This window comes from Sesamum indicum, linkage group LG7 (genome assembly GCF_026168435.1).
Source record: "Sesamum indicum cultivar Baizhima isolate 11 linkage group LG7, ASM2616843v1, whole genome shotgun sequence".
Lineage (NCBI taxonomy): Eukaryota > Viridiplantae > Streptophyta > Magnoliopsida > Lamiales > Pedaliaceae > Sesamum > Sesamum indicum.
The window spans coordinates 13,212,273-13,231,831 of NC_142663.1; the positions used below are offsets into that span (position 1 = coordinate 13,212,273).

The following is a 19,559-nucleotide window of genomic DNA, read 5'->3' on the forward strand; positions in this document are numbered from 1 at the left end:
GTATAATTAATTATTTTTTGTGAAAAAAAAAGAAAATATTGTTGTGATATTATAGGAAAGTTAATATCATATAATAATACATAAAAATACACATACTTGTTATTAATGTTAGTGAGGTTAATACATTAGCTACAAGTGTGGAATATGCCGCTCAAGTATGCAAGATACGCTTCAAATTATTCTGAAAATAAGACAAAGCAAAACACTATCAAAATCACATCAAGAAGGTCTCAATAATAATTCTTGATGCGTAAGTTAAATAAATCGTAGGAATAAAATACTTAAGGTTGTAAGAAATGTTCAGGCAATTAAAATTGCACTTGTGACATGGAGAACGGTAGTTTCAATATTTCTCTTAATTGTACAATTTTACGTAAATCATAAATAAGAAAATAGTCGAATGGTCATAAAGAATTCTTACATATTAAGATTTTGAGAATATCAAAGTCAAATCATGACGATTCAAAATTGATTATATGACTTGAGAACTTGATGTAATTTAAAGATAAATTGAAAGGATAGAGATCTTGAGAACTTGATGCAATTTAAAAATAAAATGAGAGAGTAGAGATCTTGAGACGACCTTGGTAAGATTAGTTGTTGACAATCAATATGTATATTCCAAAATTCCAATGTATTATTATGAAAATAACAAAAAGAATTCTGGTTGTCAAGGTAGTTGGCCTATTTAGGACAACAAAACACACACACACACAAGAAAACCCATAAAAGCACACACAATCATAGCTCTCAAACTCTCGTTGCTTGGGCTATCCATCAGTTCACGGATATCGAGTTATTTCTGCTTTTTACATTTTTCCATCTTTAGTTTCATTCTTTCACAATTCGACCCCTTAAGTTTCTACTAATTCCACTTCCCCCTCTTTTCCATTTTTTTTTAACGGCCACTCCTCTTTACTTCCGTTGTACCCAGCCAACCCCTTTGATCTCCCTGCTTCAATTCTACCCCGTAAAACTGAATCAAATCCATGTGAGCAAATCCCTCTTCCTCTACAATTTTCATCTGTTCTTTTTTTTTTTTTTTCAAAATTTTCCTGTTTAAGTGAATGTAAATTTTGCTAATATTGTCTTGAAACCTTCCTTTTCTGTTGCTTGGAACGTAATTATTACTGTGTGCAGAAGTGTATAGATGCTCATATTGGTTGTGGGTTCTCATTTTCATGCTAAGTATTTCTGGGTTTTAGTGGTTCTCTTGATGGAAAGGTTGGGTTATGTTTTCCAGGTATAATATATGAGAAATGTAGTCAAGTTTGTATCTTTATTATAGGGAGTTATGTATGTGGGGCACCAGGCTCAATGAGAGGGGATTGGGATCCATGTTGATCTTTTTTTTTAAATTTTTTTCTTTTTGCTCTTTTGTGGTTATTATCAGTAGTAGTGTTTGTTTTTATGTTCTTGCTGGACTGGGATTTTCATTTGTTTATTTGTGGGATTGCTGAAACATTGGTTATGGTGCTCTTCTTTTGTTTAGTAGTGATTATATTAACTTTGTTTGTGTTCTTTTCCTTGTTGTTTAAAGGTTTTTATATTGGAAGGGATAAGCACATTGCCTAGGGCTCAAAAAGTTGGTTTCTTGCAGTTGGGATTCAGTTTTTTCATGGGTTGAACTCAAGAAACCATGGATAGCTTCATCTACGACGACGGTGAATCTCAATTTTTCGATGCTCAGGAGTACATTGCTCAAGAACCTGATAATGGTTGCTCGTCTTCTAGAAATTGGGGGTATGATGTGTGGACTCATGCTCCTCAGAGTGTTAGAGAGCGCCGTCGGAAGTTCATTGGATGGATGGGACTTAGCCCAGGTGAGTTTGGAGGAGAAAATTCTGTAGATATGTGCGGCAGCAGTGAAGGTTGTTTTTCCATGGGATATTTTCATAGAATTATGGAGGATAATGGGGCTGTGCTAAGAACCTCAAGTGTTGAAGATGAATTTTCTTCCAGCCGGTCCTCTGTCTCAAGTTGGAATACCGATGATTTGGATTTGTCTCAGGGAGAGGATTTGAGGGAGTGTCGAAACGGGAATGTGAGATTTCATGGTGAGATTGATTGTAATGTAGATGCGATGGTGGAAAATGAGAGGCTATCATCAGCTGGTCCTCTGTCTCAATTCTCTCCCTCAGTTCAGCAATTTGTGCGAAGGGAAATTGAGGTTAACGTGAATACACCAAGAACAATGAAAAATAGTTGGCTGAGTAAATTTCGTTCTGTGACTTGTATGAGAAGTGGAAATGTGAAAGATGATAATGTGGGATCGGATGGTTTCTGCCAATTACAGGGGACAAGGATCCGGAGAGTTAGGGTTCGCCATTGTCGGAGAAGGGTGAAGGAAATTTCAGCCCTTTTCTCTGGACAAGATATTCAAGCCCATGAGGGGTCAATTATCTCGATGAAATTCAGTCCTGATGGACAGTACCTGGCTAGTGCTGGCGAAGATAAGATTGTCAGAATCTGGCAGGTGGTGGAAGATGAGAGATCAGATAGAATCGACGTTCCAGATGCAGATCCATCATGTGTGTACTTCTCAGTGAATAATCTATCTGAAATGGGACCTCTAACGGTCGAAAAAGATAAAGTTAACAAATCCAAGAGTCTGAGAAGAACACAAGACTCAGCATGTATCGTCTTCCCTCCAAAAGTTTTCCGAATTCTTGAGAAGCCATTGCATGTCTTCCAGGGCCACAGTGGGGACATCTTGGATCTTTCGTGGTCGAAGAACAATGTATGTTTTAGGATCCACTGTTTTTTTGTGACATCTATTGAATTTTTACATTGAGCTAAAAACTTTTTCACTGTTTCTTTGCAGTGCCTGCTTTCATCATCAATAGATAAAACTGTTCGCTTGTGGCGGGTTGGAGTTGATCACTGCCTCAAGGTTTTCCAGCATAGTGATTATGGTATACACCTAGCTGCATAACTCCATATTTTCGAAGTAGTGATAATAGCTAATTTGCGGAAAGCACTCAAATGTAAGTTTGGTTAGTACTACTGATTTCTTCGGCTAAATACCATTCTGATTCTATGCAGTGACCTGCATTCAATTTAATCCTGTGAATGATGATTACTTCATCAGTGGTTCAATAGACGGGAAGGTTCGGATTTGGACTATTGATGGTTGTCAAGTTGTTGACTGGGCTGAAACACGGGACATTATTACTGCTGTTTCCTATTGCCCCGATGGCCAGGTACGTTAACACCACTCTTTGCATTTTATGACTGCAATTTCAGAATGTGGGCTTATCAATTCAGTATTCCTTTCCTTGTAAAACAGGGTGGTATTGTTGGCTCCATTACAGGCACCTGCCGGTTTTTTGACTTATCAGGTACATTTTCATTGAATTCTTGGACGACCCTCTTCTTTTTTCTTGTTCTTTGGTTCAAAATGTTCAGTCACTGCTGCTATGTGACCATTTAGCGTACGTACAATTTATCCCACTTGAACATTGTGCATCTCACCTTCAGCAGGACTTAGGCTTAACTTTTGGATAATGGTTAGACTTGATTCTAGATGCTCTAGTACACATTGTTGAGTATAAATCCATGTACGTTATTGTGTGTAAATCCAGTCAATTTCTTGGAAAGAAATTTTGAAAGTCATAGCTCACTACGTGGGCCGTTTTCCATGATATTCCATCCAAATTATTATGGGGTTAGCAAGAAACGTGGAACTCAATATTTCTGTATGCAAAGATTTTGTTGCAAAATTGTATCGGGACTAACCATCATTTGATGGCTTTGTGTTGGTTCTATCAGATAATCACCTCCAGTTGGGAACGCAGATGTGCTTAACCAATAAGAAATCTCCCTGCAAAAGAATAACTGGCTTTCAGGTTACTTCAAGTGCCTTCATGAGATTGCTGGTTTGCTTTTGGTTATTGATTTTTTTCCTTACTTTGCTATTACATGGATGCAGTTTCTAAAACAAGACCCGAGCAAAGTACTGGTTACTTGTGCTGATTCAAAAGTCAGAATTATCGATAGGATAAATATTATTGGGAAATACAAAGGTAAATACATACGCTTTTAACTCTGTAACCTTCTATGTTAATAGAATTATATAATCAACTGAAACCTTCTATGTTTTTCAGGCCTCAGAAATACTGGGAACCAGATCTCAGCTTCATTTACTGCTGATGGAAAACATATCGTCTCAGCATCTGATGATTCAAATATTTATATATGGAACTATGCTGATCAAAGAGAGTCTTCTTTCTCGCAATCCAAAGCCATCAGGTCTTTTGAGTGTTTCTCCTCTGATGCCTCCATTGCCATACCCTGGTCCGGTCTGAAAACCGGGAACTCAGAGGAGGCTCTAATCCAAGAAACGTCAACTAATACGTTGCCGTTCTCATCGTCCGTTCATTTCTCTTTAAGCCAAGAGAATCTCTTAGGTTCCAGCTCAAAGGGATCCGCCACTTGGCCAGAGGAGAAGCTCCCCGCCTCAACACCTCAAGCTTCGACACCTCCAATGAGCAAATCCCAGTATAAACTTTTCAAGGATTCTTGTCAGAGTTCGTCCAGTTCTCATGCGTGGGGCCTAGTTATTGTTACTGCTAGTTGGGACGGCAGGATTAGATCATTCCACAATTATGGGTTGCCGGTGCCCCTTTAAGACAAGGTGACCAAATCACTGAAAATGTTGGATGTTATCTCTTTCAAAACGCAGCTTTCAAATGTGATGGACTGTGTGATGTGCTAGGCTGGCACATAGAAAGCCAGTTTTGGCACTACTGGAACTGTTGTCTTAAATTTGGTCCTTTTCGTTGCTGCAAAACTCATTGAAGTTTGGATGGGCAACGACAGTTGACAGGAGTCCAGAACGTGCAGATTGTAACGTGGCTCTGATCAAGAATTGGCTGAGGTAGGCTTATCAGCAATGTGGCGTAAGTAAATGATATTCTTTTGTTTGTTTATTCGTAAATGGCTTGTCGAACTTGTACCTGTACAAGTTGCTGCACTTGGTGAATACCAGCTTTTATAGCCCAGGGCGATTCAGCAACAGTTAGAATTAGAAGGGTTGATAGAGATTTTGTTCTTTCGGCGAGATGTATTGTAAATAGGGTGTAGTTTTGTACAGAATTGACTCGTTTTTCACTCTTTTTTGCACCTTTGCACACTTTCTTCCGAGTTAAATAGAAAATCTTTTACAGATACAAGCAAGACCTGTTTTACTACATTTGAGCCCTCTCTTCTTTTCAATTGATTCAACGTTGTGACCAAGAAAAAGAGGAAATAGAGGCATGAAATGAAAGCAAAATAAATTATATAGATGAAATTTCAAAAACTTTAATAATTTCTTCTTTAAAATAAGATTTAAAATCTTATATTTATAGACTGAAAAAGCATCTGATAAGATGCATATGTGAACTTATAATAAGATCTTACAAATAAGTTTAAATAAACAACCTCTTGATTATGTTATTTGAACTAGTATGAAATTGCCACAGCAATTTTGAATGTCTGGCGAGCCATCTTCCAAACAGTTTGAATTCACATTGAATCGTTCAAAATCGACTTGATAAATGTCATATAAGGTTAAGAATAATTTTCGAAATTTAATAAATAAACTTCAAGCGTAATGCATTCGACTCTGATTCCATCTTTTACACCGCTAACTACAATGCTACTTGGATTGCTTGATTGGAATTCAGCAAAACAAATACATCAATCACACAGGATGACTAGAGGCATAAACAAGCTTGCGCAACAAGATTATAAAAATCTTCACCTCGAGACAGTACCCTACCCTAATTCCCACAACTTTGAGACAAAATCCAACAAACCCAAAATTCCCTTTCTCAATCACGTTAAAATTGCGTAATTTCCAAAACGAACTCCGAAAGAAATCAACAAGATACCCGAAATTCACCAAAAAAACATACAAGATCAAGGTAGAAAAGAAAGAACAAAAGGAAAAAAAAAACAGGCATACACGAGTATTCCCAAACTATAAAAAGAAAACCACAATTTTCTTTTTACCGACCACGGAGAGATAAAGTATAAGGGACCGCGATCAAACCGGGAGATTTTGAACGGGCGGGGGAGGATGATTCACCTGCACAATATGATTATCGGCGACGGAAGAGGTGGTGGAACTGAAGGAGAGAGAGGTGAGCATCAAAGGACGATCGTGCGCCTCCTCCGATTCTTCTTCACCGTCGGCGTCGACGTTGACGCAGGAGCAACGCTCAAGCGAGGCGAAGAAGGCGGCGGCGACATTGGTGCCCAGCCACCGTGCAAGGCCGTCCATTTTCTCGCAGTAGGAGGCGCTTCCGTTGGCATTCTCCATCGCTGTGCTTTCCTTTCGGTAATTCGTTGAAGCTTGGAAGCGATGGAGATCTCCGAGGGAGAGAAAGGGAGAACTTGTACTAGATTTTAGAGAGAGGAACTTCCCAAATTTAGAGTTTCCTAACAATTTTCCTTTCTTGCTCAACCAAATTAGTCTTTTTTTTTTAATCCATCATTATTTTTTAAATAAATCAATCATAATTATCAAAATTATATATATATATATCTAATAACAACCTATGAATATAATAATCATATAATCGTCATCAATATCATATAATTATATCTAATCAATACCTATTGTTAAATTAAAACAACACAATATTAAATAGAATAAAATCTTATGACAGGCTTCAAACTCATGACTTTATAGTCATGGAACATCAACTTTGCCGATTAAACTAAGGCTCACCTACTGATAAGTCCATTACCTATACGGCCTAAGAGAACTCCAATCAATTATTAATCAATAGTTTAAAATACATTGGATGTGTATATATAATTTAAAATTTTATTATTTATACTAATTAAATGCAAAAAGAAGAAAAATATAATAAATGGCAGATCAAATTAATAAAATAATTACCTTTAAATGTATATAAATAGAAAATTATTCATAATCAAATAAGAGGGTGCTCGGAAAAAACTTATTTAAAAGATTCTATACGCTCATACATCTTATAAGATATAATTTTTAGAGCTTATAGATTTTAGTTTAAAAATAAGTTCATAAAATGTTTGGAAAATAAGATATTGAAACTTATAAAATGTTAGTAATGATAAATTTATAATTAATTTGAATGAATTTGATAAAATTTTATAAATAAATCGACAACTCCTTATTTTTTTTTAAAGAGCTTATAAGCTCATCCCAACTTCTTATTTTTAGACCTTATAAATATTTTGAAGTTCGTTTCATTTAAGTGAAATGAGGAGGGAAAGAATGCAAACTATTTAGTTTAAATACAATAAATTCTTTATTTATTCTATTTTTTGAAGTGAATATTGTTCGATTATATATAATATGTGGGGAAAATACAATTTATCCTCATGTGATATGATAAATAAGTAAAAAAAATCCATATAAAAAATAAAATAGCAAATTATCCCTTGTGTTTTGAAAAACGAAGAAAATTATTTGATTGATAGAAGTAATTTGTTTCATTTTTTGAAATATGGGATTGATTTGCTAACTCTTGTTTTACAAAAACTTATTTGCTGATTTTACGTATAACGGAGTTAAATTGCATTTAACCTTATATAAAATATTAAAAAAAGGTAACTGCTAAAGTGGAATGAATATCTGCCAAATTAAATAAATATAGCGGGCTATCTATCAAATTGGTAATATAGTTAGCTATTGAATTATATCTCCCCTTCATTTGATTAATGGATTTAAGTTTGACCAAATAATTTGGAAAAAATGATTTAAATTGATCTCATATTAAAAGAATATGCAATAAAATATAGTTAAAATATTTAAAATTATCTAAAATTTATAATTATTCACATAAGTTATTGTTGTGAATTTTAAATATATCAATCCAAAACCTCACAAACACTTTCAATATGGGATTTGAGATTAAAAAAAAAAAAAACTCTAGTAATTGTAGATATTAGCATTAATCACTTGAACTAAGTCTTAGTTGCCTAAATATGCTATCTTGATTAATTATATTTACCATTTCTTATGACATAACATTTTTTAAATATAACTTAAATTATAAAAAAAACCACAACACATTTATAACACAAAATAAATGAATAAATTTTCACATATACTTATACTAATATATATATATATATATATACGATTATTTATACTTACAAATAGTGGTTAATGACATCGTACACTAATTTTTAAATATGATAATTATACCATTTATTAGATATTTTTAAGAATTAGTTGTAATATTATTTTTTGTAAAGTAACTTCACATTATTTTAACACCATTATATATAAAAAATTATTTTATTGATAATATTTTAAATTAATTTTATTTATTTAAAGTGATTTTTATATCTTATTGTTATTTAAAATATAAAAAAAATAATTATTATATATTTATATGTAGAAACAAGCTATGACGGCTAGTTTTTCATAAAAATTAAACTCATAATTTCATTATCAATGGAAAATATGAGCATGGAAATGGATATTGGCCACGTCACATAGAAATTGGTTGTCAGATGGATAAGTAAGCAATGCCTCCAGATCAAAGCCAGCAGCAGCATACAACTGAAAAACAATGGCCACTCTCTCCATTCCTCTCCAACAAAGGGCTTTCTCCTTTCGGAGTTATTCTTCCGCCAAGCACAAAATTGCTACTTCCACTCTCCAAGATCTTCACTTCCCAACCCAAATCAGATGTTCTTGTGAGTCTTCATTGCTTTCCACACTATTAGGTTTTAAATTCTACTTGAATATATATATATATATATATATATGTGTGTGTGTGTGTGTGTGTGATTTTTCAGTGTTGTAGAATGATGTTTATTTCTGATTTGATGCTGAAATTTGTGTGTTCAGCTACAAGGGATTGTTCCAAAGCTGTAGAATGTTTGGCCCAGTTTAAGGAAATCAGGAATGTGGCTTGTGGGATTCTTGCTGTTTGGGCTGTGACTGCTGTTTCACCTGTTATTGCTGCAAATCAGGTCTAGATTCAATTACCCTTTTTGTTGCATGATTATCAGTTTTTAAGGTAAATTACATAGAGCTCCCACGAGGTTGGGCAAATTATGAATATCCATCGTTGCTCGGGAAATTATCAATAACCTCGTGAATATATGATGAAATTACGTAATTTTACATTCATGAAATTATGTAATATTTGGAAGGCTGTATTTTTCAAAAAATAAAAATAAAAAAAATTGTAAAAAACTGATCAATGTGGATTCAAAATTTTGAAAAATGGTAAAGAAATAGTCCACTTAGTCCATGAAAAAAGTTTAGAAGTTTTCAAAAAATTAGTGAAATTATAATTTATACTCTACAAGGACATTTTAGTCAGTTCATCACATGAAAACCTAATGGATTTGGTTAGTTGTTGGACAACCATCAAAATTAAGAAGGTATTAGTAATTTTCTAAACAGCGAGGGGTCTTTATTAATTATGTCAAACCTCAAGAAAGCTTGTTGCTATTTACCCTAGTTTTTAGTAGTAAATGTGTATGTATAACTAAGCTTCATTAGTTACTTGAGTTTGGTAGTATGGCACTTTTAAATCTTCCGGGTGGTGGTTGATTTGCTCTCAGTAATCCAAAGCTATTGTAGTTTCTGATAATCATGCTAAGTGTCAAATGACGACTTTATCTAGAAGCTTAAACTATTACCCTCATGTGCGAGCGGCCACCTAGCATGTGATTTGTTTCTTTTTTTCAAAAAAAAAATAAATGCATGACAAGATTCGAACTCAGAACTTTTTGTTTGGTTTGACTTTGATGCGATGTTGAACGACCATCTCCTTTAAAACTTGAAACTGCTAGATAGGATAATCGTTTAAATTTTCAAAAGGACTGTAGATTTTTGCGTGCAAGTTCTGTGACAATCTTTAGGATCGAAACTCTCTCGAAGATTGTTTGATTTCTCATTTCTGAAATGCTTGAAGTTATTCACAAAGTTTGAGCTAACATTTATTATTTGATCAATAATCAGTAGTTAAAAGTTTTCTTGGCATTTGTACTGTAGAGGCTGCCGCCATTGTCAACCGAGCCAAACAGGTGTGAGCGTGCGTTTGTTGGTAATACGATAGGTCAAGCTAACGGCGTCTATGATAAACCACTTGACCTTCGATTTTGTGATTACACGAACGAGAAGACCAACCTCAAGGGGAAGTCTCTGGCTGCAGCCCTCATGTCGGATGCCAAGTTCGATGGTGCAGACATGTCTGAAGTTGTGATGTCAAAGGCTTATGCTGTTGGAGCTAGTTTCAAGGGTAAATTCCCTTTAAGTTTACGTCATTTCAAACAGTGCATTGCTTCAAAGTTACAGCAACTTCATCTCAAGCTGATTCAACCATTACTTACTCAGATTGCGTTTATAAGATAAACTGATTGATTATGAAAAAGGGTTCATGGAAGATGCTCGATTTATCCTGCACTGTACTTAAGTCGCCTTTCTATCCATCTTTACAATGCTGCATTTGCTGGAATAGGGAATTGCTTCCAAACTGAAAAAACGAGTCTCGTTTTTCCTGCAGGGACAGACTTCTCGAACGCTGTGTTGGACCGTGTGAATTTTGAGAAGGCGAATCTCCAGGGAGCCGTGTTCAAGAACACCGTCCTGTCGGGATCCACCTTCAATGACGCTCAACTTCAAGACGTAGACTTTGAGGACACCATCATCGGTTATATCGATCTCCAGAAACTGTGTGTGAATAAGACCATTGGTGATGAAGGAAGAGCTAACCTGGGATGCCGATAGCTTCTCTTTCTACCTTGCTATCAGTTTCTTGCATCCTCTTTAAAGAAAGAAAGGCCACCCAATTCTGGTTGTAATATCAGTACATGGAAACGAAATCTTGTCCAGCTTTTTGTTTGGAGGATGAACTGTTGAAGATTGTGCTTTCTTGAATGTACCTTTAGCTTGACACAATATGCATCTTTTATTGTATACTAATATTTCTATCTCAATATTGTATATTACATATACGAATATAACAATTATTAAATATTTTTTATTATAAATATGATAAATTACAACCACCTTTCCTTTGATGTCTTACAATTATAAATATTTTTTTATTTTTTGAAAAATCATAAATACCTCTTTAATTTTAATGTCCGTCTAACAACAGTCTATTTCCTCAGCTTCCGCTAGATTTTCATCCAATTTTTGTGATTAGCTATCCAACATGACCTTTTGGATTATAAATTATAGGGTAAATTAATTTTAACATTCGAACTATACCTCTTCCTACACTTTGGCATATATATATATATATATATATATATTTTATGTCAATTTGCCATCTTAACTTTGCTAAATTTTTACTTTACCATATATGATCATCTTTTTGCTGATTTTTTTTTGCCGGAAAATATTACATATTGCGCATATGTGAAAAATTTCATATCACATAACCCTTAAAATCACATGTGCACTTATGTTGTGTTTTTATGACAAAAAATTTGGTTGAGAAAATAGTTGTAATTAGCAAAGTGTAAAATTTCATGAAGTTGAGATAGTAAATTTTGTACAAAAAAAAATTTGATGCTAAAGTATAAAAATGATCATAGTTTGAATGGCCAAATAATTTTTCCCTAAATTATAATTCTATATATATATATATATACTTTTAAAATTTTCGAAAATATTTTTATCAACTAATATGCTGTATGCATTATTTATTTTATTTATTGTCAAATTCTTTTAATATTTTTTCAAATATTTAAAAAAATAATAGGGGTAAAGTTTCTATTTCATCATTTAAGAGCTACATAATTATTTTTGATCTGAGATGGTATTTTATAATTTTTTAAATGAGGGAGTATTTATTATAAATAATATGTAGATTTTATGCATGCTTTTTGTATACGTAAAATAGAACATGCAATCACATATATACAAGTACTCAAAATTTATCAATATCTAAAAATGACAAATGAAGCGCATCTGGTGTAGTGGTATCATAGCACCCTCCCACGGTACTGACCGGGGTTCGATTCCCCGGATGCGCATTTTATACCCATCTTTTGCACCCCACTAAGTGCAAAGTGGGCTGATGGAACTATTACTGTGTGGGTTGGGCTATCTGGTTTTAAGGCCCATAATGTAGTTAAGTGGGCTGGACCTCTCTCTGTTGGGCCCAAAAGTTAACTCAGTTGGCTAGTAGAATTAGCTGGTTGGGATAGCAATAGTAGTAACATGGACGGTTGAGATCAACTACGAATTTTTTTGAATCTAAATTAGATTTAGTCGAATCAAATCAATCATATGATGAGTGCATCATAATTATATTTATTATGTGATTGATCATTTTTTTAAATTATACACCAATCATACGATAAATATATTACACTTACTGTTTTTAGTCTAATCTAACTAAACAAGTTCGAAATTAAATGAACTACTTTCCATAAATAATAAATCTCATTAATGAAAAGTCCTCAAGAGTACAAACTCACCCACCCTATTGCCGATCACCAAACTATGGTACCCTAAAACGTTGGGGAATTTGAAAGTAGTTGGGCTCACCAACTTATAACTGCCATTCCACTCAGAACTAAACTTCCTATATATCCCTTAACCAACTTTCCCCTCATCTTTTCATAAATTACCACAGACCTACCTTTTTCTCCACTTTTAAATATCTCAAATTTTAAATATTTTTATCACATTTGGACCCATTGAACGTCAGAATTGTATTCATATGAACTTCTACGAACAACTTGTTAAAAAGGGATATCTGATTGATGCATTTAAGTTCTTTAACCAAAGCTCTTGTCCGTTCTCAACCAATGTGGGATATGATATCATATTTTTATCTTTGACAAATTTCATATACATATATATAAGTTGTGTTTTTATGAATTTCAGTTGTTAATAAGTGCAGTAATCAATCTGTCAATTACCGACAGCTACTTTAGAACAATTACGATTAAAGTAGGTAAAAAATTTCGAACCTATAATCTTATAATCTAATTTTATCATTATGTTGGACATCAAATTATCATGCAGCGATTACCCAATAAAAAAATCTAGTTAAAGCATGTAGTAAATTATAAGCCCATAAAAGTAATATATTTGGATTAAAGTGCATTGATAGGGATTGGGACAAGAAGTAATTGGTAGTTGTGTTACCTACTTGTCTGATATTCTTGTGCTATATATAGATAGGTAGAGCCACCTAAAACCTTACAACACATTATCAAGAGAGAGTGAAGAGAAGGAGAGTGTAATCCTCCACTTAATATTTCTTGCTCAAATGAGTATTCCAGAAGGGCTTGCAGAATTAAGCAAAGTATAATAATACTTTGTGTTTGATGGATATGAAGGTTTTTGATTAATGGTTTTCTGCTGCTGAGATGCTCATTTGGGCAAGCAATGTTAAAACTGGAGGCTTCCTAAAAGCTCTATACCTCATTTTCTCCACCACTCAACACATTTTAGATAAGTATTCCTTCTTACATCTTTATAATTATATAAAATACTGTCGGCAAATACTTTTTTATTCTATTTATTTTGTTATTTTGGACATACTTTTATATTGGGATAAATCCAAATTACTCACCTGAAATATTGGAAAAGGGCCCCAAAAAAAAAAATCCTGAAAAAAAAAAGGCCAAAAAGCCTCTGCAACCTTTTAACAAAGAAGCATATTACTCCCTTCTGCTGGACAGTGTAGTTCACTCGTCCATTTTTGTGACTGGTTTAGTTATTTTGGTTTATGAATGGTCACTTTTACTCCTAATTACTAAATATAAAAGTTGAAAAATATTATCACTTTCTCTTCTTTATATAGCAGCACGCTTCTCTCTTCTTTGGAGATTTTCTTCTATGAATTCTATGTAATTTCATACGGAAACATGTGCAGTTTATTTAGTATAATTTTATATTGAATGCTTTCATATTGAATTGGTTTTGTGCTGTGTGGTATAATTCTCACTCTTTAATAGTTTTGTGCAAAACGTGCGAAAAAATTGGAGCTTGGAGAAAATTATTTTTATATAACTTTGAGTTTGTATGAATATATTTAGATTAATATTCGTTCTTGGATATTATTTACTATAGTAATAGCAAGTTCTTGAATGCTAAAAACAAACTGATTTTTGCTTTTAAATTTTAAAAAATAGATAAATTATGTTGAGCTCTACAAAAATTTGATATAATTATAAGGGTAAAATGCAGATACCATCCACACCAATTCTTTTATTTTGTTACACTTAATACTTTTTGGGGAATAATAATGGAATAATCCTTCCGCGTGTGTATATGCGCCTAAGGGGGATTTTATAGTTAGGTAAAATTGTAAAAGTTAAATACAAATAGTTCTCTGACATATGGAATCATCTGCACTTCGTCCCCCAACCTTTTAATAAAAATAAAATAAATAAATAGAAAAATGAAGAAAAAGTACAATACATAATCTGCATATAAATAACTTGACATTACAAAATAAAACCAATCAGAAACATCATGAACTTTCTGTCATATTAGGTGTGTGAAACCCCTAAACTGGACAAGAAAATTGTAAACTTCAATTCACAAACAAAAAACTTCAACACAAATATAAAATCAGCAGAACATTACAAAGATTGAAACAAAAACCCAGATGAGAAAATAAGAAAAACTCAACTACCCAAATGAAGAGATTGAATTCAATACTTAAATGAAAAAATCACGAAAGAGTGTAACTTTACAACCAAATCAAATACACTATTATTGTATAAAAAGAGAAAAAAATTAATCCAAAAAAATAAAGGAAAAAAATTGTGTATTTCTATTAGCGCCACCATCAAGCATATGTTTGTATTTCAATCCATGCCAACATTATATTTGATTTGTAATGTGAAGTGGTTTATCTGCAGATCAAGCGTTAAATTTTTTGAATTTTTTTTCCTTTTTTCTCCATTTTTCAAAACTTTTCTCCAATTTTATTTATTTATTTATTTATTTTGTAAAAAAGTTGGGAGATAAAGTGCAAATGATCCCATATATTGGAGGGCTATCTGCATTTCATCTTTATAATTAAATCGCCCTTAGACGCGTATACACACGCGGACGGAATATTCCTCCAAAAATCCCTGAAAATGCAAAGCGCAACAAAATTAAAAGTTTGGGTGGACAAGTATATAAAAAAAAAGTTGGGGACAAAGTGCAAATGACCCCCATACGTCGAGATGGTGTCTGTATTTTATCCTAATTATAATTACCACATTATTGTTTGGTAGATTACTGATACCCCTGATAATAACGTTCGTCTAACAACTGACTCATTTTGTTAATTTTCGTCACGGTTTCATTCAAATTTTACATTGAATTGTCAAAATATCCTTTAAGATCATAAATTATAATTTTTCACACTTTTAAAATTTTTATATACAACCTTTTTATAATGCCATCCATTCCATATCAAATTTGTACATTTTTTTTATAATAACACATGTCCAACATGAACTTTTTATATATATTTTTAAAAAAAAAAAAAGAAATTAGTAAGGATAAATTGATATTTTCACCTTACTATATGATGATTTCATAATTTTATTAGGGGAGCATTGAGCGGTATTTATAATTATATTAAATTTTAAGAGTGTCCGCTATAATTTTTTTTATAATTTCGAACACAAATCTCCCGTAGAGAATCTTTAGTCCAAACCTTTAGACTAGGAAGCATATGTTAAGTTTGGCAATTGGGCCCAAGTTTGGTCCAGCTAGTTTTGGGCCTGGGCTTTAACTCATTCTCTCACTTGCCATCGACTCCAATTCTCTCACGTTTGACGTTTCACTCAAAATCGTATCTGGGTACGTTGACAGTTGGAGACAGTTAATTACTGCGACGCAGCTCCCCTGGAAGCTATAACCCGACGAAATTCGTAGCGGCAGAAGGTCGTATCCGGCTCCGTTCCTCCGCCATTATCGGCGTTGCTCGTATATTTCCTTCTGTTTTCTTATACTATATAAATGTAAATTTGTTTGATGTGTATAGATTCAAATGTTATCCATAATACTAAATTTCTGTAGTTCATAGTTCGACTTTACCATTTCTAGGGTTCATCTTGGAAGTCCCAGTGTTTTGCTCTGATTTCAGCTTGCTGATCGGAAAAGCTTTTGTTTTTACTTTTTAGGTCTCCTGAGCTTTTTTTGGGTTATTTTGTGAAAATATATTTTAAGGCGCGCGCTTTGGTTTTATCAGCCGTTATGGCTGAGTGGCAGCAGTACCTGCAATCGGTGTTTTTTGGCGTTGTTTTCTCATTCGTTCTTGCTAAGCTGTTCTCGGTGATCTTCGCCTTCCGCGAAGAAAACCTCCGCATCACGCGCTCGCATCAAACCGAAGCTGAAGACGACTCCAAGCGCCAATTTGATGAAAAAATCGCGAGCTCATCGGGCAGGGTTTTAGAAGAAAATGAGCCATTATTGGGTGATAATGAAGGAGCGGTTAAGAAGAGTGCAGTAATCAAAGATCACAGTGATAGTGATGACGACTGGGAGGGCGTCGAGAGCACTGAATTGGACGAAACATTTAGTGCCGCGACAGCGTTTGTGGCTGCAAAAGCAGCAGATCGTGCAGCTCAGAAAGTGTCGAGTGAATTGCAGTTGCAGCTTTACGGATTGTATAAGATTGCTACCGAAGGGCCTTGTTCTGCATCCCAGCCGTCGGTTCTTAAGATGACTGCTCGTGCCAAATGGTAAAAGTTTATCCCTTTTGAATATGATGCCTGTGTTCAATTAGGATAGAGTTGACTCTCTGGAAGTTTTTACTGATATTTGGTGTTGGAAAATGATCAGAGACCAATTTGGTGATGACAGATAATAGCTATTTAAGCAATGAGAATTGTCAAGTGAACATAATGCTGGTTATGTTTTGTATTTGCCCGAGAAACCTGATTATTTGTATGATCGGATAATGTAGTTCACTCTAGTTGTTTGGGGGCATCAGGGTCTTTAGTTGCTTGTTATTTTCATTATGCACAAATCAGTTTGCTGAGATACGATTTGGAGGTTGCAAGACAAGCTGAACATTATCTTAGCTCTGCCCTTCTTTTGTTCTGCATTATATGCTTGTTACCAGATAATTACATCTTTATCCTTATTTATCTGGATCTTTGGAAGAATAGTAAGTCAGCTAACAATTGTAAGTGTGAAGAACCATAGACTGACAATTGTAAGTCAGCTGGAAATTTTAAGTGGAATCTCGTTTTCTTGCTTGTTTTTCTGGCCCATTTTCTTTGCCATTTGGCACAAGATCTTTTGGCTAAGTAGCTAAAAGATTTATATTGTTGGTCCTCTAGGCAAGCATGGCAGAATTTGGGGGCCATGCCTCCTGAAGAAGCAATGCAAAAGTACATTGACATTGTCACTGAGTTATATCCCTCATGGGCTGCCAGTTCAGTAATTGTGAGATCAGATTTTTCTGTTATTTTTTTTCTGAAATTTTTTTTTATTTGCTCTCTTCTTTACCACTGTTCTCGTCCTATTTCTGTTTGCTATGCCAATGGCAGAAGAAAAATGATCTAGAGAGCAGCAATGCACCTAATTCTGGTTCCAAAGGGCCCATGGGACCTGTTTTTAGCACCTTTATACATGAAGAGGAACCTGGATGTGAGTTGTAAGGTCCTGAACTTACCCTGTATGATTGGCATGTAAAGTTCTGCTGCTGCATGTGATTTGTAAAGGATGGTCTCATTACTTCTCTTTTAAGTTCTGTCCAAGTGTACCTAGAGGCCTCCTTTATATATTCCTGTATTTTAAAAAAAAATAGCCCTCTATCTACTAATACTGGGAGAGAGAGTTTGTACTTTGTTCTCTTGCTTAATCTTCCTGGAGATCTTATTCTTAAATTAGACCTTCAGCCTCACAACACCTTCCACACCCAAAGCATAGGTGAAGAGACGGATAGGTATTAGGAGTGAAGAAAAATTCTTGACGCCCTTTGTCGTTCAGCCGTCTTCGGTAGTCAGATACAGCAGACGATCAGTTAATTGATCTAGTTCTTAATTCTTCTGTTCTGTTATAAAGTTCCATGTTCTCTGAGTTGATGCTTGTCAAACTCGGCATCCACCCCCCATATCCTTGCTGCAACCCTATTCAGGCTTTCCCTCTGTATTGGGTATCTGGAATTTGCCCTTTGCTTTTATCACCTATTAAACATAGTGTCAGATTTCAGATAAAAGCTGTCGGACTACAATTTAATAGTATTAGAGGGCACCTGCGGCACATGTAGAGGAGTTGTATTTGTAACATTTCCTGTTTTCTCTGCAGAAAATTGGATGCTATGCATGCATTTGCACGAGAAGGAGATGAAGAGAAGCTACTTAAGTGTATCGAGAGTGGTGTCCCCTTGAATCTGAAGGGTTTGTAGTTATCTACTATTTTGTTGTTTTTTCATGATAACCACAAAGGAAAATAAGATGCTGTGGTTGACAGTCTGGTGATGACTATCCATGGAGAAGTTCTTCAGTGAGGAGGACAAACTACAAAATCGAGCAAAAATTGATATTCAACTTGCCAAGTTCCTTTGAATTATTCAATTCATCTGGGACAAAGATGAAAGAAAAAAAGTTTCATTAATATAATGTGCATTACACAAATAAATCTGTCCCATCTGTATGATGCTTTACTTTGTAATACATATGTGATTGGGTCCGATAAAGGCTCTGACTGAAATATACACGAAATGTTGCAGATGGTGAAGGTCGCACTCCATTGCATTGGGCTGTAGATAGAGGGCATATGAATGTTGTAGCATTGCTTTTGGAAAAGAAGGCTGATCTTAATGCTGAGGTAGGTTTTATATCACGATAGGTCCTTTTGAATGTTCTCCTTAAAATTGAAAAATCTGACTCATCTTTTTCCATAAAAGAATGCCCTTACTCTCCGAACTAGCTGCAATTTTTGTGGATAAAATAAATTAAGTTTATGGAAACTTATGAGACAAAAGAAAATTGTCAACGTGCGATAACTGTCTTCTTTCATCCTTGAGATACTTCACATTCTCTGACCTTGTTTCGTGAACTTTTTATAACAAGAAGTATCTGTGTTTGCAAGTTTGAGTGGGAGTAAGAGAAGAAAGCAAGAAATGATGCATTCTTAGTAGGTGAGACTCTGTGTCACTGAAATTTTCTGATTCTCTTGCTTTTGGAAAGGATGATGAAGGTCAAACTGTATTGCATTATGCTGCCATTTGTGAGAGAGCTGCCATTGCAAAGTTACTTGTGGAGCATGGTGCTGATATACAGATCAAGGATAAAGAAGGAAACACTCCTGCCGATGTTTGTGTGTTGAGCTGGCCCTGGATGCAACGTGCTTCTAATGTGGCTGACTGATAACATTTTTCAAATTTCCACCCGTTTACTGATCAGATAAGCCCATCCCTGTGTATAATTAACTTTCAGAGTTATTCGTATGTCCCTACGAGTTGTGGTTTTTGTCATATTTAACCTGGGCTTTGATCATATCTTGCCTTCTAAACGATGGTGGCTTTTGGATTCCCTACTGATCCTATTTTCTTTACAAAATAAAGTAAACTTTGCATATGCTACATCTTCTTGTTCTTGTTAGAAAGCTCTTACCTAGGTTGCTGTTGCAGTAG

General features: G+C 34.4%; 3 protein-coding genes and 1 non-coding gene across 9 annotated transcripts; all 4 read left to right on the forward strand.

Annotated features, from left to right (window-relative positions):
- Positions 1-732: 732 nt before the first annotated feature.
- Positions 733-5,192, forward strand: LOC105166760 (uncharacterized). Of its 2 annotated transcripts, none has more exons than XM_011086231.3 (8): positions 733-991; positions 1,541-2,740; positions 2,825-2,915; positions 3,046-3,203; positions 3,290-3,341; positions 3,772-3,848; positions 3,932-4,025; positions 4,107-5,192. In XM_011086231.3, exons 2-8 carry the CDS (start codon positions 1,640-1,642, stop codon positions 4,628-4,630), a joined length of 2,097 nt encoding a protein of 698 aa, XP_011084533.1. In that variant the 5' UTR covers positions 733-991; positions 1,541-1,639; the 3' UTR covers positions 4,631-5,192. The 2 variants fall into 2 exon arrangements, with proteins under 2 accessions (XP_011084533.1, XP_020551105.1); XM_020695446.2 differs by having other exon boundaries at positions 1,601-2,740.
- Positions 5,193-8,505: 3,313 nt separating this feature from the next.
- Positions 8,506-10,938, forward strand: LOC105166758 (Tetratricopeptide repeat (TPR)-like superfamily protein). Its single transcript, XM_011086229.3, has 4 exons — positions 8,506-8,682; positions 8,837-8,961; positions 9,995-10,241; positions 10,506-10,938. The coding sequence occupies exons 1-4, from the start codon at positions 8,556-8,558 to the stop codon at positions 10,727-10,729; spliced, it is 723 nt and encodes a 240-aa protein (XP_011084531.1). The 5' UTR covers positions 8,506-8,555; the 3' UTR covers positions 10,730-10,938.
- Positions 10,939-11,914: 976 nt separating this feature from the next.
- Positions 11,915-11,985, forward strand: TRNAG-CCC (transfer RNA glycine (anticodon CCC)). Its single transcript has one exon. It is a non-coding gene; the product is annotated as a tRNA-Gly (tRNA).
- Positions 11,986-15,732: 3,747 nt separating this feature from the next.
- Positions 15,733-19,508, forward strand: LOC105166757 (acyl-CoA-binding domain-containing protein 1). 5 transcript variants are annotated; one of them, XM_088882588.1, is made up of 7 exons: positions 15,733-15,856; positions 16,096-16,656; positions 17,260-17,365; positions 17,470-17,576; positions 18,230-18,321; positions 18,654-18,751; positions 19,016-19,154. In XM_088882588.1, the coding sequence occupies exons 2-7, from the start codon at positions 16,169-16,171 to the stop codon at positions 19,028-19,030; spliced, it is 906 nt and encodes a 301-aa protein (XP_088738714.1). In that variant the 5' UTR covers positions 15,733-15,856; positions 16,096-16,168; the 3' UTR covers positions 19,031-19,154. The 5 variants fall into 5 exon arrangements, with proteins under 5 accessions (XP_088738714.1, XP_011084528.1, XP_011084529.1 ...); XM_011086226.3 differs by having other exon boundaries at positions 15,734-15,856; positions 19,114-19,508; XM_011086227.3 differs by having other exon boundaries at positions 15,743-15,898; positions 16,164-16,656; positions 19,114-19,508.
- Positions 19,509-19,559: the final 51 nt, after the last annotated feature.